Below are 16,411 nucleotides of genomic sequence, written 5' to 3'. Positions count from 1 at the left end.
GACACTTCCCTTCTCCCCAGTTCTTACCTCCTTCACAGCAGACCTACATCACTTAACCAAAACATCATCGCCACCTTGATCTGAAACTCCGTCGGCAACTTCCGATGGTGGCGTACACGTGAAAGAGAATGACGACTTCTGACAAAGCAACACCATCACAGATCCGCTTAGTCACCTTCTCATGTAACGTCCCAAAAATCAGGGGTAAAAATTTCATTTTTAATATAACTAAAACATTGATACCATTTAATTTAAACAATCAAATCATAGTCAATCAAATCGTTTATTAGAGTTTATCCCAAAATCATTCATTGCGGAAATCATAGGTGCGTGCACTGCGATCAACCCGAGCTCTTCCGTTCTAAAACGAGGATACCTGAAACCATAAACAAAACCTATAAGCACGAAGCTTAGTGAGTTTCCCAGAGCATACCATTCACACAAACCACATATCACATATCCTGCTAGCTATAATAGCTACACATGTATCACATAAGCCATGCATACATAAAACCTGTAATAGTGCCATAGGATACCCCACATGGTCTTTACCTAGGACTGCCATGAGCTACCCCACATGGTCTTACATCCAATGTCATAGGCTACCCCACATGGTCTTCACCTAGGACTGTCATGGGCTACCCCACATGGTCTTACATCCAATGCCACGGGCTCCCCCCGGGGTCTTCCCTGCAAATACCATATATGATCAAATAGCATATCATGCATCACATAAATATCTACACATAACACATACATAAACCTGTAAGGATGCCGTGGGCTACCCCCAGGGTCTTATACCATTGTGCCATGGGCTACCCCACATGGTCTTCCATGCAAGTATCATAAAGACAACTAGCATATCACATATCTACCAGCATACCACCTAGAATAAAGCTAACTATCATATCACACAACATAAGATGGGCCGGCCTTAGTGCCTTAGACCCATTAGTATGGTGAGAAGACTCACCTGCAACTGTCGGCTGAAAAAATAAGATCACGTTGCTCCAACCTCCGACACGAACTCTTCCACTGGTCAACACCAAACAACTGAACTCAATAAATACCAATAATTACCAAAATACCCCTAGAAGTCAACTGGTCAACTCTTGGTCAAAGTCAACCTTCCAGGTTGACCCTACTCGCCGAGTCAGCCTACTGACACGCCGAGTTCATATGTTCATAATCCTTTCATTCGCGACTCGACTCGCCGAGTCAGCCCCTGACTCGCCAAGTCTACCGATTTCCGAGTCCTGACCTGCCTAACCCACTGAGTCCCCACTCAACTCACTAATCCGAATCTTAACTCGAAGGGTTTGGGGTTTCAGGATTTGACTCGCCGAGTCCAAGAACAGACTCGTCGAGTCCAAGGCAATCTTCAACAGACTCACCGAGCTGTTCTTCCAACTCGTTGAGTTCCTGCCCATCTTCATCCAACTCGCCGAGTTCACCCATGTGACTCGCCGAGTCGCTTCAGCTCTTAATCCATGCAATGGCTTTTCGAGCCAAACAGGGGCTCGAACTCATAGATCCATACTTCTAAGGCCTATTCCTCACGTAAAGTGGCAAACTTTACGTGTAGCTATGGAGATCTAGGCTCAAAACACTCAAAACTAGGGTTTATGACAAACATGCTTCACCAACATACCAAGGGCTGATACTTTATGACTCTCTAGGCCAGAATACACTTAGATCTGAAGTAGCAACTTCAGATCTGGGCTTTAACTAAAATTGGTTTAAGAACATGGCATAAGAGTCCCAAATCTCACAATCAAGATTGATTTACATGCAAAAGAGGAAGGTAACGACTCCTTACCTTGAATTGCTCTGGAAAGGCCCTCAACTCTGGATCTACTGCAAACCCTTGAATCCCCAATGGTTCCTTCCTTCCTTCTTCCTTCAAATCACCCAAAAATGGCAAGAAACTTGAATGAGCAATAATGGGGGCTTAGGGTTTCGGTTTCTGGATGAGAGAGGCTATATGGAACCCTAATGGAGAGAATAAGATGCTTAAATAGTGCACAAAGTCCCAGATTTAGGGTTTCCCTCTTCAAACCGGACTCGCCGAGTCCATGAGGCCGACTCGCCGAGTTGGTCACTTACCCCATCCCCGGATCCCGCTCCGACTCGTCGATTTCCTCCTTGGACTCGACGAGTCGACCCTTTGACTTAGGGTTTTCTTTCCTTTCTTGGTCTTTCTGATTCTGGGTGTTACATCTCATCTCTTTTGTAACTACACCGACGACCATACACCTAGAAATCAGGCCTGTAACAGAAAAAGGGTGCAAAATCGGAGGGGTTTTCTTGAAGCCAATGTGATGTACCATCCATAGATTTCCGAAGACGGATGTTGACATGTTTAAAACTTTTTTGCTTTAATATCTCTTAACTAGTTACTGTAAGAACTAACATATTTGTTTATGATAGATACTTCTGAGTTGTAAATATTACAACAACAAATATATCCAATTCTAATAAGGTCATGGGGGTAAGAGGAGGTTAGATTTAGACAATATTAACTCCACCTAGGGTAGAGACCCTCTTTCCATATCTAGCAAGAAGAAGCTCCATACACCCGCCGGGGGGGGGGGGGGGGGTTGTTAAATTAAAATCCTAACACTAGGAATAGTACTAAAAGTAAAAAAAATGGAATCCTACTTAATAAATAAACAACTTTTTGCCACATGTCTTCTTCTCCTTCATTTAGACACATGATATTTTCTAAAAATTTAAAATTTTTTATTTTCCTCTTGTCATTTTATTAGATTTTTCATTTTATTAAATTAAAATTCCACATTTAATATGTAAACTAATATATATGTAAGATATTTATTAGAAATGGTTTATATATGTAATGTATTCAACACATTAAAGCCCCATTAATTTTAATAATTCAAAAATTTTCTCATTTTTTTTTATAAATTCAAACTTTTCAAATTGTTAAAATTTCATATTTAATTTTTTTTAAATCAACTTATGTAATACATGAGTCTCACACCTAGAAAATAATAAACATAGAAGTAATATGAGTAACCACGATGTATACTACTCTACTACCCTAATTTGGGATTCATATATATATATATATATATATATATATATATATATATATATATATATATATATATATATATATATATATGAGGTTCATTTGGGACGAACATAAATTTATGAGACCGTGAGACCAATTTTTTTCTAGTGAAATATTATAATATTCTGTTATTCAAAAAAATATAATATATGTAATATTCTGATATTCTAAAACAATATTTTTAACAGATATTACATTGAAATATTCTAGACATGTTTCAAATGAACCCAACCCTATATATATATATATATATATATATATATATATATATATATATATATATATATATATATATATATATATATATTACATTATTCCCTTTTATCCTTCTTTTTCTTTTATCCTAGGCTGTTCCAGGGAGTAAGCAGAATCATAAAATCTTTAAGGTCGTTACCCTAAATCTAAACGAAAATCAGATTTGAGATTTGTAAATTACTTCTGATCTAAAAGGTTGTTACCTAAATCCAAATCGATTTATTTGGTAAACGAGATTACGAGAGCGTCAGTGAGTTCATATTTCTGATTTTAAGCCTTGGAAGAATGGAGACTTTTGATTTTTGAAGTTGGTAATATTGAGACTAGGGATGAACATTCGAACCGACGAGGCCAGAACCGAACTTGGGGGAAAATAGGAATCGAGCCGGACCACCAATTCTGGTTCTTGCCGGGTTTTCAATCGTGGAACCGATCCTCGAGGAATAGCAACGTATTTTGAGAAATATTTTGGTTACAGTTTCGGTTTTTCCCGATTCTTGTCGGATTTATCAAAAAGAACAAAGAAAATACAATCAAACTTTCATGTATGTTGCTGAAAAAAACAAATTTGGTATGCTATATTCCAAGGCATGTAACTCATTCAATTTTTAACAAATTTAAGAGTTTTTATAGTCTAAAATCAACTATAAAACCTAAATAACATGTAGAAAAAAAATCAGGTCGATACAACTTAAAATGAGTAAGATATGCACATTTTAACAAAATAGTCAGATTACTTTCAAGTGCTGAAATATGAAAAAAAAAAAGTCTAATTTGATATGCTTCCTTACATGGCTTGTAACTCATTTAGTTTTTAACAAAATCAAGAGTTTTTATAGTCCAAAAGTAGCTACGAAACCTAAACAACATGTAGGAAAAAGACCAGGTCAATAAAATTTAAAATGAGTGAGATATGCACATTTTAACAAAAAAATCAGATTACGTTTTAGCGCTGAAACAGAAAAAAAGTCTGATTTGATATGCTTCCTTGCGAGGCTTGTAACTTATTCAACTTTTAACTGAATCAAATGTTTTTATAGTCTAAAATTATCTACAAAACCTAAATAACATGTATAAAAGAGAATCATCTCAATCCCACTTCAAAATGAGTGAGATATGAACATTTTAAGAAAAAATCAGATTATGTTTTAATATTGAAACAGGAAAAAAAGTCTGATTTCATATGCTTCCTTGCGAGACTTGTAACTCATTTATTTTTTAACCAAATCAAGAGATTTTATAGTCTAAAATTATCTACAAAACCTAAATAACATGTAGGAAAAATAATAATGTCAATCCCATTACAAATTCGTGAGATATAAACATTTTAAGAAAAAGTCAGATTACGATTTATTGCTGAAACGGAAAAAAGTCGGTCTGGTTCGGTTCCCGGTTTTAGCCCGGGTCCAATGACCGGTTCCCAGTTTCAAAAATCCACAAGAATATCGTCCCGGTCCCAGCCTGATCGGTTCTATCCGATTCCGATTTCCGGTCCAAATGTTCATCCCTAATCGAGACCGTTGCAAGGATGCCAATCGATTAAGTTCCATCATAGTTTTTTTACATATGACACTATGACCGAGAAAGGAGAGCACCTACTGTTCCAGTTTCCCGCTTGTTTTTGTGGCTGGAGTCATCAACACACCATAGGCGACGGCTAAGGTGTTGTTTGTTTTTTGTTTTTTGTTTTTTTTTTTTTAAAAAAAAAACACTTCTGACCACTTATTGCTGCGCCGCGCAGAACACACACAACACTTAGCCCTTTGCAGCTGTTTGTTTTTCAGAAGACTTTTGACTTAAAAACTGTTGTGTGTGTGCCGCATAACGCATCACTTGACCCTGTGCTTTAAACCTCTTCACATTTTACTTTAACTTATTGAGCAAACATAATTTTTATTACACCATGCAGCCAATTGGTCTATTGGTGTAAACATTTTAAACAATAAACGTAGGTATCCTAAATCCTTTGGGCCTCTGCATACTATAGCATAACACATCTAAAATTTTGATATAGATATGGAGACGGAGATTAAAGATGGGACATTCAAAGTTTATGTGAGACGCAAATAAAAGGAAACAAAAAAACAAAACTTCTATGGGAAGTTTAGTTGGAGGGGTGCATCAATCGATCGAGTATATAAACCTCAACATTCGAAATATTTCAGACACAAACACATAGTTTACACACACAAAACCCTTTTCGATCAAAAATGTCAGGGGAGACGAAGTTCAGCGTGATGTGCAGTCTTTTCAACTGGATTCAGAAGTCCAAATCTTCAACAAAAAAGCGATCCAAGTTTCGAAAATTCCTCGACACGTATTGTAAACCCGTCGATTACTTCGCCGCTGTGAGATTAATCCTTCCCAGTCTCGACAGAGAGCGAGGATCTTACGGTTTGAAGGAGTCGGTGCTGGCTACCTGTATCATCGATGCCCTCGGAATGTCCAGAGAATCTCCAGATGCTCTTCGCCTCATCAATTGGCGTAAAGGCGGGGCCAAAACTGGTGTTAATGCCGGCAACTTCTCACTCGTCGCTTCTGAGGTTTACTAAACTTACTGAAATTTCTTTCTTTTATTTTGCGCAGAGTTACCCTCTTCCAAGAAAACATATGAATTCGGCCTTTTCTATACCAGATTGATTGTTTGCTTGTAGCATTAGTTAACAATCTTCCGAAATTTGAGTCCTTTTCTACCTCAAACTCATGAAATATTTCTTTAATTTATAAGAAAAGTGGCTACTTCTGTACTTCATTGAATAACTTATACAATGATGCTTTGGAACAAAATCAATATAGAAAGTTATATAAATAACGATAGCATAGCTTTAGTTGTGGAATGTGTAAAAAATCTGTACTTTAGCTTTATCTATTCCTAATAAAAGATGCAGTTTGATGAAGTTTCATATTAAGATATGTATTTTAAGTCTTCAGAGATTAATTTGAACGATCCTTATGTATGGGTCTGAACAGGTTCTTCAAAGAAGGCAGGGAATGATTTCTGGAGGACTAACAATTAAAGAGTTAAATGAGTTGCTTGATCGATTAGCATCAAGTGAAAATAGGTATGCCTGTGTCATCTATTTACCAAAATACCCCCATCTGTAAATAATCAAAATAATTATTCATCTGTTACCACAGAGCAGAGAAGATTTCCATTCTCTCTGATCTGATCAAGAAAACAAATGCACAAGAAATGAAGTGGATTGTTATGATTATCCTTAAAGGTTTAGTAGTGTTATATTCTTTCCAATAACTGTTTCTAGAGCTTAATTATTTTAACCCCTTTATTCCATTTTCCTAAAAAGATCTCAAGTTGGGAATCAGTGAGAAAAGCATCTTTCATGAATTTCACCCTGATGCTGAAGACTTGTTCAATGTCACATGTGACCTAAAATTAGTTTGTGAAAGGTTGAGGGATCGAAATCAACGCCACAAACGTCAGGTATATAATAAGTATATAATTTATATCCTTATTTATCATTTTTTTATTCCATCAATTAAGGCAAATAAACAAAATTAATTTGTATAGTAAATAAATGTTGGGAGGGGTTTACTTTTACTAGTTAGCATTCTTTTCTCGAAGTAAATAGTTGTGTAATAGTTACATTTAATTCTAAAAGAAACAAAAAGGGCAATATAATAGATAAGTTTATTTGGACATTTTTCATTTAATTTATTAAAATGAGATTTATGTTTGCAGGATATAGAGGTTGGAAAAGCTGTACGCCCTCAATTGGCTTTAAGAGTTGCTAATGCAGCTAGTGCATGGAAAAAGGTATACACTTTTTTTTTTCTTTTTATTTAATAAAAGATCTCATTCTTCTCAAAATTATTTCAGTAACAGTATTTTTTCTTCAAATAATTTCAGCTTCATGGAAAAGAAGTTGTGATTGAGTGCAAATTTGATGGTGATCGCATCCAAATCCATAAAAATGGAAAAGACATACACTTTTTTTCAAGGTACATACATCTTCAAATCTAAATAATTATCCACCATGTATTTTTCTTTGTTAAAAAAATAAATAATAAACAATATAAATTTTTCTTGATGTTGCAGGAATTTTCTTGATCATCCTGAATATATCCATGGAATGTCTGACATTATTATCCAGAATGTTCTTGTTGACAGGTAAAAATATAAAAATATAAACTAATTTTCATTTCATTAGATTTTAAACTTGTCTTGTAATTATTCATCTTTTTTCAGGTGTATACTTGATGGAGAAATGTTAGTTTGGGACACATCAACTGATCGTTTTGCTGATTTTGGTTCAAATCAAGAAATAGGTTTTTAAAAAATATTCATCATCTCTATATAGCTTCCTAATGTTTCATGTTTGACTAATTTTGACTTTTTTATTTTTTATTTTTTGCAGCTAAGGCAGCAAGAGAGGGACTCACCAGTGAACGACAATTATGCTGTATCCTTTCATAAGCTAATATATGTTTATTTTTATTTCTTAAATTTTTTTTTTGTTAAAACCTTGATTTTGGAAATGTGTAGATGTTGCATTTGATATTTTATATGATGGGGACACAAGTGTTATACATCAAAGTTTAAAAGAACGCCATCAACTTTTAAAAAAAGTTGTGAAGCCAATCAAGGGTAGTTTGGAGATTTTGGTTCCTGATGGTGGTCTTAATGCTCATACAACTGCTGGTAAATAATAAATATTTATTTATTTTTAAAAATAAAATATATATTTAGCATTTTGTAAATTGTAATGAATAATGGAAATTTCAGGGGAACCATGTTGGTCACGTGTTGCTCATACTGTTGATGATGTTGAGATGTTTTTTAAAAGAACCATTGAGAACAGGTTAATGCTCTTAATTTTATATAATAAACTCTAATAATATTCATTATAATATTAATTATATATATATATATATATATTTAAAAATATAGAGATGAAGGAATTGTTTTGAAAGACCTTGGGTCCAAATGGGAGCCTAGTGATCGAAGTGGCAAATGGATGAAATTAAAACCTGAATATGTTAGAGCTGGATCTGATTTGGATGTTCTCATTATAGGTTTTTCTTTTCTTCAAAATGTTTATTTGTTTTAAAAATTTTAATTTTTGATTATATAATTATTTAAGTATTTGTTTTTAGGTGGATATTATGGGTCAGGTCGCCGTGGTGGACAGGTGAGGACTCATCATAAATTTATCTTATTATCTTATATTTATAAAATGTATTATATATATATATATATATATATATATATATATATATATATATATATATATATATATATTATAAAAATATATACTTACTAATGAAAATATAAATTATTCTAAAATTGCAGGTAGCTCAATTTTTGATGGGCCTAGCAGAACGCCCAGCCAAAGACACCTACCCTAGGAGGTAAATTTTTGTTTCTAGATCATTAATTTAATTAAAAATTTATATATATTTTGTTATTAATAATTGAAATTCTGAATAAAATATGATTTATTTGCAGGTTTGTTTCCTTCTGCAGAGTGGGTACTGGGCTATCTGATAAGGAGCTTGACGAGGTTGTAAATAAATTAAAGCCTTTTTTCAGGTATAATATATGATAAAGTTTTAATCTGATAAATAAGACTAGTTTTTTTAATAAAAAATATTACTGCAGGAAAAACGAATACCCAAAGAAGGGTCCTCCTAGCTATTATAAGGTCACAAATAACTCAAAAGAAAGACCAGATGTCTGGATTGATAGTCCTGAAAAGTTAGTATATCTTTTCCCATAATAATTTTTTCTTTTAAAAAAAAAAAGAATTGAATATTTCTCACCATTTTGGTCTTTCTTGGTCAAACACAGGTCAATCATACTTTCCATCACTAGTGACATCCGTACAATTCGTTCTGAGGTCTAGTTTTGGAATTTTACATTTTTCAAAATGATGATTTTTCTTTTTTCTTTTTTTAAATATAAATTTTTTGTTCAGGTTTTTGCTGCTCCATATAGCTTGAGATTTCCTCGTATAGATAAAGTGAGGGATGATAAACCTTGGCATGAATGCCTTGATGTGGAATGTAAGTTAATTATTCCTTCATATTTTACATACATATTCAAGTAAGATTTTTATACACCAACTAAAAAAAAATATAAAACTACATTACTATTGCTATTGTTATTATTGTTGCAGCTTTTGTGGAATTGGTGCATTCTAGCAATCATACAACACAATGGGGAGGAAATCAACCGAAAACATCAAAATCAAGAGTTGGAGAAAAGAAGAAGAAGAGTGGCTCTGTGGTTCCTTCTCATCTTCTTCAAACTGATGTTTCTCAAGTCAAAGGACAAACCTTAATCTTCTCAAATATGATGTTCTGTATCCTTCCAGTTTCCAGTTTTTATATTTAATACTAATAAAACTATACTTAGTATTTCCTAAACTGAAGTTTATTATAGACTTTGCAAATGTCCCTTCAACACAGTCCTTGGATTCACTTCACAAAATGGTTGCAGAAAATGGTGGCACTTTTTCAATGAATTTGAATAATTCGGTTACTCACTGTATCGCTGCAGAAACTAGAGGTGTCCTTTTTCGTCATTTTACTCTATTCTCCCTTTTCTTTGCTCAAAAGATTCACATTTTTTTTTTCTTGAAGGGATTAAGTTTCAAGCTGCAAAACGTCATGGTGATGTTATCCACTACTCATGGCTACTTGATTGTTGTTCACACAAGAAACTTGTCCCTTTACAGCCCAAGTAATTACCACATTACCCTTTATATGTATATGCCCTTTTGTGTTAATTTTCAGTTTGATTTATTGTTTCGGGGGTATAACAGGTATTTCCTTGTCATTTCTGAGTCTTCAAAGAAGAAGCTACAGGAAGAGATTGATGAATTTTCAGACTCGTATTTCATGGATATTGACATTAAAGATCTGAAACAGGTAATCAGAAACAAATTCGTAGCATCCTACTTCCCTTTGTTTTTAAATTTGATATTCTACATTTCTTTAATTTATGGTTCTCCAGCTTTTGAATAATATAAAAAGATCCAAAGATTCTAAAGCCATAGATCATTATAAGAAGAAATACTGTCCTCTTGATAAATGGTCACGTTTCAATGGGTGCTGTATGTACTTCTGTATACCACAAAACTCTCTGTAAGCTCCTTTTTTAAAGTTTTTTCAACTTGTTTTTTTTATCAAAAACTTTTCTAACATTACTTATTTTTACATGAAGGAGTTTGGATTGGGAAGATTTACTTAAACTAACAATGAAAAGAATGAAGCTTCAAGTTTCCTTTTGTGGTGCCAAAATCAGCAATTATATTTCAAATGCTACGCATTTAGTAGTGATGTCTTTACCAGGATTTAAAGTTGAGTTTGATACTATAGCAAGAAGGTAAATCAAATTATTTTAATTATATATATATATATATATATATATATATATATATATATATATATATATATATATATATATATATATATATATATATATATATATATATATAATGTGTTTTAATCTTTTTGATATTGTTTGTGTAGTTTCTCAGCATCAGAGAGGCGTCTTTTGAGGGATGAAAGTGTGCATATGGTTGATTGTCAATGGCTAGAAGAGTGTTTTGAGAAAGATGAAATGCTTCAAGAGGATGAATATATTATGAAGCCAAGTGGTTTGATGGAATCAACTTCATCTGAGTAAGTTTAAATATTCCTTCTTATTGAATATTGATAAACTGTTTAACCTGTTGAAACTTTGTAAATTGCAGTGAAAATGAAAACTTGTTGAGCTTGAAGAAAGAAGATAAAGAGAAGAAGAAAAACACAGTTGATGTAGAAGCATCAGCTTCAGATAAAGAAGACATAAAGAGACAAGAAAAGGCAGCTGCATCAGTCAACAAAAGAGGAAGACCAACAAAAACAAAAACAAGTAGTACTAGGAAAAAGACAGGTGTCAAGCCTCCAAGAACAAGGGTAAGATCCGGAAACAAGGCGCGCAAAATACATGAATACATATCAGATGAAGAAGAAGAAGAAGAAGAAGAAAACAAGGTTTCGGCTTCTTTAGATGAACAAGAGAGTAAGCAAAAACATGAAATGCAAGATGCTATTGTTGAAGATTCAGAGCCATTGGTAAAAGATGTTAATGTAAATGATGATGATGATGATGTTATGGATAAGAAAAGTGATAAATTGGAAGTAATGGTGGGCCCGGATCCTCTTCAAGCCATGTTATTAGACATGATTCCAAGCCTTGAACCAAAAACCATAGAAAGTCCAATCATGGATCCACCTATTCCCAAGAGAGAAGAAATCCATCACAATTTGGATTCGAATCCCGGGCCTTCGAAGAAGAAGAAAGTTAGTTACAAGGATATGGTAATGGATTTGCTAAAAGACTAGAAAAAATAAACCATCCTTGCAGTTGCACTTTCTGTGTTTTTCTGTTACTATTATATGTAAAACTATGTGTTATGTGTAGTCTTCTTTAAATTTTTATCCTGTGAAATGACTAAAATCTTTGTTTTTATCATTGAAACTAGGTGTAAGACCCATGTATTACATGAGTTAATTAAAAAAAAAATTTAAATACAAAGGTCTAAATATTTAGAACTTTAGATTTATAATAAAATAAAAAATAATGAATTATTAAAATTGATTTTTTTTTATCTTTTAAATTTAAGTAAATAAACAAAATAAACTAATGAGTTTTAATTTGTGAATTTTGAAATAAGAAGACAAGTCCATTAAAGAAATTGATATTCATTTAATACTATATTTATTGTAATTATTACATTAAAATGTATTATGTGGAATTTGTTAAAATAGAAAAACCCACAAAATTACATGTAGAAAAGAAATTAATTCAAAATAATCACAAAATGACATTTGGCAAATTGAATGAGAGTGTGACATGTGACAAATAAAACCTTCATTTATTAGAGTAGATGTTGCTAAATAGTTTCCTAACTTTTTCATCTTTCCCTAGTTGTTTTTAAGCTATCTTTTTTCAAAGGAATAACCAAGGTTGTGTTTGATTGTGAAAATTTCTTTAGTTTTCTAAAAATAGTAAATTTTGAAAACGCCTTTGGTTTGATAACTTTTCCAAAAACAAAAATTTTAAGTTTTCTAAAATTACAATTTTTTTGAAAAAATGATAATTATTGTTTTCTATGGTTTTCTATCTCCAAAACTTCTCTAAAATATACATACACCCAACCCCACCAACACCCCTACCTATTCGCCCCTACTTGACCCCACCCTAGCCTTTACGTGTGAGAGGTCATCAGAGCAATATTCTAAGTGATCATACTCTATTCCAAGGCCACCTTGACGTCAACTTTGAAGGTGCATTTGGATGGTTGGTTCACGATGCCTATGTGTAATCAAGCATGAGCTCTTGAACAAGAAAAACATTGTTAGTGATCAGGCGACCAGGGATAAAAGCTTTTCATTGACTAAAGTATGGAGATGGTTTTTTATAAGATCCACAATGATCTTAGTGATGCATTTATAGATGACATTGTAGTAGATAATGGGTGGAAATCATTGACTTTGGTTAGGGAGTTAGTTTTAGGAATGAGGGAAATAATGGTACTGTTGAGGGTCTTGAGAAGTTTCCGAGAAAGTAAAATTTCATGAAGCATAGATAAAGGAGCAGAAAAAGCTTTTATTAGAATGATGAATCTTAACATCGAAGTACATGACCTAGTTAGTGATACTAAGAAGCATCATGTCAACGTGGTGAGGGTTTTAAGCTGCAATAATGCAGGTGCCTGTGGGGCTTTGGGATCCATTATAGTACCAAGGCCACAAACCAAAAACAAGCTCATAGATATGAGAGATTTTAGAATGAGTCGTATGAGTCTCAAGGGAAGCACATATATAAAGTTGACTGTCACAAATGTGTTGTCTCATAGCTTTTTGATGGTCAAGCTTACAGAGGCCACATGAGTTCTAAGCGACTATGTACATCATGTAGAAATGGTAGGATGGGTGGAATCACCCTTCATCTCAGGCTCTTAAACAAGAGATATATCCTCAATGGTGAGGCATGGTCAATAATAATGAATCAAACAATATCCCCATCATCAGACTCAACCTTAATTCCATCATCTTCATCAAGGAGGTCATCAGAATCCGCATCAAAATCAACTTGATTGTTATAATTACATAATTGGGGGGGGGGGGGGGGGGGGGGGGGGATCATGACTATTAAGAAGATCGTCGTATAGGCCATATTGGGACCACATTTGGACGCATGATATTTACAAATTTTAAAATTAAGTTTTTGTCCAAAAAATAACCACATAATGGGCATAGGTGACACAACCTTTCTCCAGCTAGGAATGTCAACGAGCTCTTCGACGTCTTCACTAAGGTCGGTAATATGTCTAAAATTAAGTTTTTCATATTTTTACGAGTCGTGAAGACATCGACAAATAAATTAGGAAGAATAGGGGGAGGTTGTCCAGTCCGTATGTTATTGCCTTCGGTTTGGGAGCGGTGATTATTAGACCGGAGGGTGTGTGCGGGAAGCTTCCCTCACTTTTTGTCTAACATGTCATCATTTCTTCCACTTTTCTTTTCCTCACCAAAAGCCATGGTATGTGTGGGAAACTTTCATCACTCTTATTTTTTTAAAATAAAAATAATTGATTTTTATGATTTATAATTTTTTTAACTGAGTAATAAACATAAAATTAATTAAGACATCGATTATTTTATTTTACATGATAATATGTCAATTCCTGTTAAAAGAAAAAAAATGATTTTTTTTTTTTTTTTTTTTTTTTTTTTTTTTTTTTTTTTAATTTGAGCAACAATGAAATAATCGGGACTTTCTTGTTAAAAAAAATTGGACTAAAGTGTAACTTTTTCGAAAATATTGAGACTTTTCTGACAACTTTCTATTAATTAAAATAAACACCACTTCATTAATTAAAATAAAAATTACATAAAAAACCTAAGATTTAAATAACTAGAAAAAAAAACAAACAATAATCTACATAAATATTTTTGCATAATCTGCTCATTTTTCTTCAAAACGAGCTCCAAAGTCAGTCCCGAAAGATAGTCAGTGTTTTCCATCATGAACCTCATATCCTCCATTTATTGTCTCTCTGCGCGCTCTTTTTTTGCTTGTTCTTTTTCATTGTTGAACGCCAAATGTTCAGTGAAATTAATATTATATCTATCAAATGTCTCCGTTATTTTCCGCATTTCACCTGCGTCCATACTGAAATCCGATGCACCCGAAGAAGTCCCATTTCCCTTCCTTTTTGCTTTGTCCCTATGTAACGCCCGCAAATCCGGGCTAGTCAATTTAGAGGAAATAGGGGTCGAAAACGACTTTTCGACAAAAGATTATTTAGAATAAATAATCTTAACCAAGTTATGGAATATGTCTCAAGATTTTCGTACATATAAAGAACGCCGAAATCCGAGTTATAACGAAGAAGTTATGGCCTGTCGAAGTTTTACGGCAAAACCGGCACGACACCGGGAAGCGTAAATAGTGAATTTATGATAGAGCGAGATTTGGCCTTAGCAATCTAAACAAAAGTTGTAGAATATGTTAAACTAAGAGCGCCGATAAAAAGAACGCCCAAATCTGACTTCGTATGAGGAAGTTATGATTTTTCTAAGATTCGGCTTAGCAGTGCACGGCTCAAAACCCGAATCTTAGTTCGAGCGGTTTTTGGCTTACGCGACCTAAATGAGAGTTGAAGATCTCATTAATAGGATCTCAACGGTAAAAAGATGGACGAAAACGGAGTCCGTATGAATGAGTTACGAATTCTTCGCGGCCATTTAGCAGTCTAATCTCCTCCTACTGTTAAATTTAAGATCGGTCAAGAATTAGCCGACGGAGTCTAAATGAAAGTTGTAGATCTTGTTTTTACCTATGCGTGGAAAAAAGAACGTCAAAAATAGAGCTCGTATGCGAGAGTTATGATTTTTCTAAGTCGGGAGGCTGCTGTGCGAAATCGGGTGACGTGGCGCAATCTTGGCCGTTGCTTCCTCCCCAAGGCTAGCCACCAGATGGTGACACCTGGCCTGGAACTCGACGAGTTTTTGGCTTTTCCAGCCTATAAAAAGGGTGCCGGGACATCCTCATTTCTCACACCTTCCAACTTCTCTTTCTCTCTCTAGAATCTCTCTCTAAGCCTCCCCAACCCGCTAAAGCCTAGGGTAAACCCCCTAGCACCCGAAGGAAGCCCCGAGGCTCCTGAAGCCTCAAGAAAAGAGCCTTTCGGCTCTGGAACGCTGCTCCAGCGAAGCTCGGTTTTGCGAAAAACCCGATGTGTCGTCAAGGGATAATTGTTTTGAGAGTATCGAAGCGCGGTCCGAGTGCTGAGTCACCACCTTTCAAGTGAGTGCATAGTCCCTTTCATCTTACACATAGATATGAATTATTTTATATAAACTACGTACTATGTGTGCATATTATCTGAATACTTGCTGTCTATGCTGGATGAACGTTTTATACATGTTTTCAAGGATTTAAACTGTATACGTATTTTATATATACAAATATGTTGGGTATGAGATGCGTAGATGAATGATGAGAGATAGAAGATGATGTGAGTATACATTGGCAGCTATAGACTTAGTGCCTATGGGACGAACACCGGTAACTATGGACTTAGTACCTGTTAGACGCTGGTAGCTATGGATTTAGTACCTGTTAGGATTTGGTAGCTATGGACTTAGTACCTGTTAGACGCTGGTAGCTATGGATTTAGTACATGTTAGGAATTGGTAGCTATGGACTTAGTACCTATTAAACACTGGTAGCTATGGATTTAGTACCCGATGAGTAGGATATAGCAGCTATGGATTTAGTGCTTTACGAACGAACATCAACAGCTATGGATTTAGTGTCAGTCCTATAACCCTGGAAGTAAGGGACTTCAGAATAAACGAATGCAGGATAGATGACTCTTAGATTAACTCCTTAAGAGTAAAGAAGATAATAGGGATGGGTAACTGGGTGGATTATTTGATTGTTTAACATAATATTTATATTATTGTGGGTTGAAAACCCTATGTACTCACCAGGTTTCCCAACCTGGCCCACTCAGTTTATTTATATCACAGGTGTTGATA

The 16,411-nt window shown here is 34.2% G+C and overlaps 1 protein-coding gene across 1 annotated transcript; it reads left to right on the top strand.

Moving 5' to 3' along the window:
* Positions 1-5,359: 5,359 nt before the first annotated feature.
* Positions 5,360-11,831, top strand: LOC111896824 (DNA ligase 4). The gene is made up of 26 exons (XM_052766182.1): positions 5,360-5,892; positions 6,320-6,411; positions 6,488-6,573; positions 6,655-6,791; positions 7,050-7,124; positions 7,218-7,309; positions 7,407-7,478; positions 7,557-7,636; positions 7,726-7,770; positions 7,854-8,009; positions 8,094-8,169; positions 8,259-8,383; positions 8,465-8,499; positions 8,661-8,719; positions 8,817-8,900; positions 8,970-9,065; positions 9,159-9,207; positions 9,286-9,373; positions 9,487-9,672; positions 9,753-9,878; positions 9,953-10,052; positions 10,135-10,240; positions 10,326-10,456; positions 10,536-10,697; positions 10,844-10,996; positions 11,068-11,831. The coding sequence occupies exons 1-26, from the start codon at positions 5,560-5,562 to the stop codon at positions 11,699-11,701; spliced, it is 3,378 nt and encodes a 1,125-aa protein (XP_052622142.1). The 5' UTR covers positions 5,360-5,559; the 3' UTR covers positions 11,702-11,831.
* The last annotated feature ends 4,580 nt before the right edge of the window (positions 11,832-16,411 follow it).

The sequence above is a fragment of the Lactuca sativa genome, chromosome 8 (genome assembly GCF_002870075.4).
Source record: "Lactuca sativa cultivar Salinas chromosome 8, Lsat_Salinas_v11, whole genome shotgun sequence".
In the NCBI taxonomy this organism is placed as follows: domain Eukaryota; kingdom Viridiplantae; phylum Streptophyta; class Magnoliopsida; order Asterales; family Asteraceae; genus Lactuca; species Lactuca sativa.
Note: the sequence above shows the minus strand (reverse complement) of the source record. Positions and strands in the feature narration are given on the sequence as shown.

Bases quoted from the DNA above. Each gene is read 5' to 3' on its own strand.
- LOC111896824 (XM_052766182.1), top strand. From the start codon at position 5,560: ATGTCAGGGGAGACGAAGTTCAGCGTGATGTGCAGTCTTTTCAACTGG. The intron at 7,771-7,853 runs GTATCCTTTCAT...GGAAATGTGTAG, and splicing joins CAGTGAACGACAATTATGCT to ATGTTGCATTTGATATTTTA. The intron at 10,053-10,134 runs GTAATTACCACA...GGGGTATAACAG, and splicing joins CTTGTCCCTTTACAGCCCAA to GTATTTCCTTGTCATTTCTG.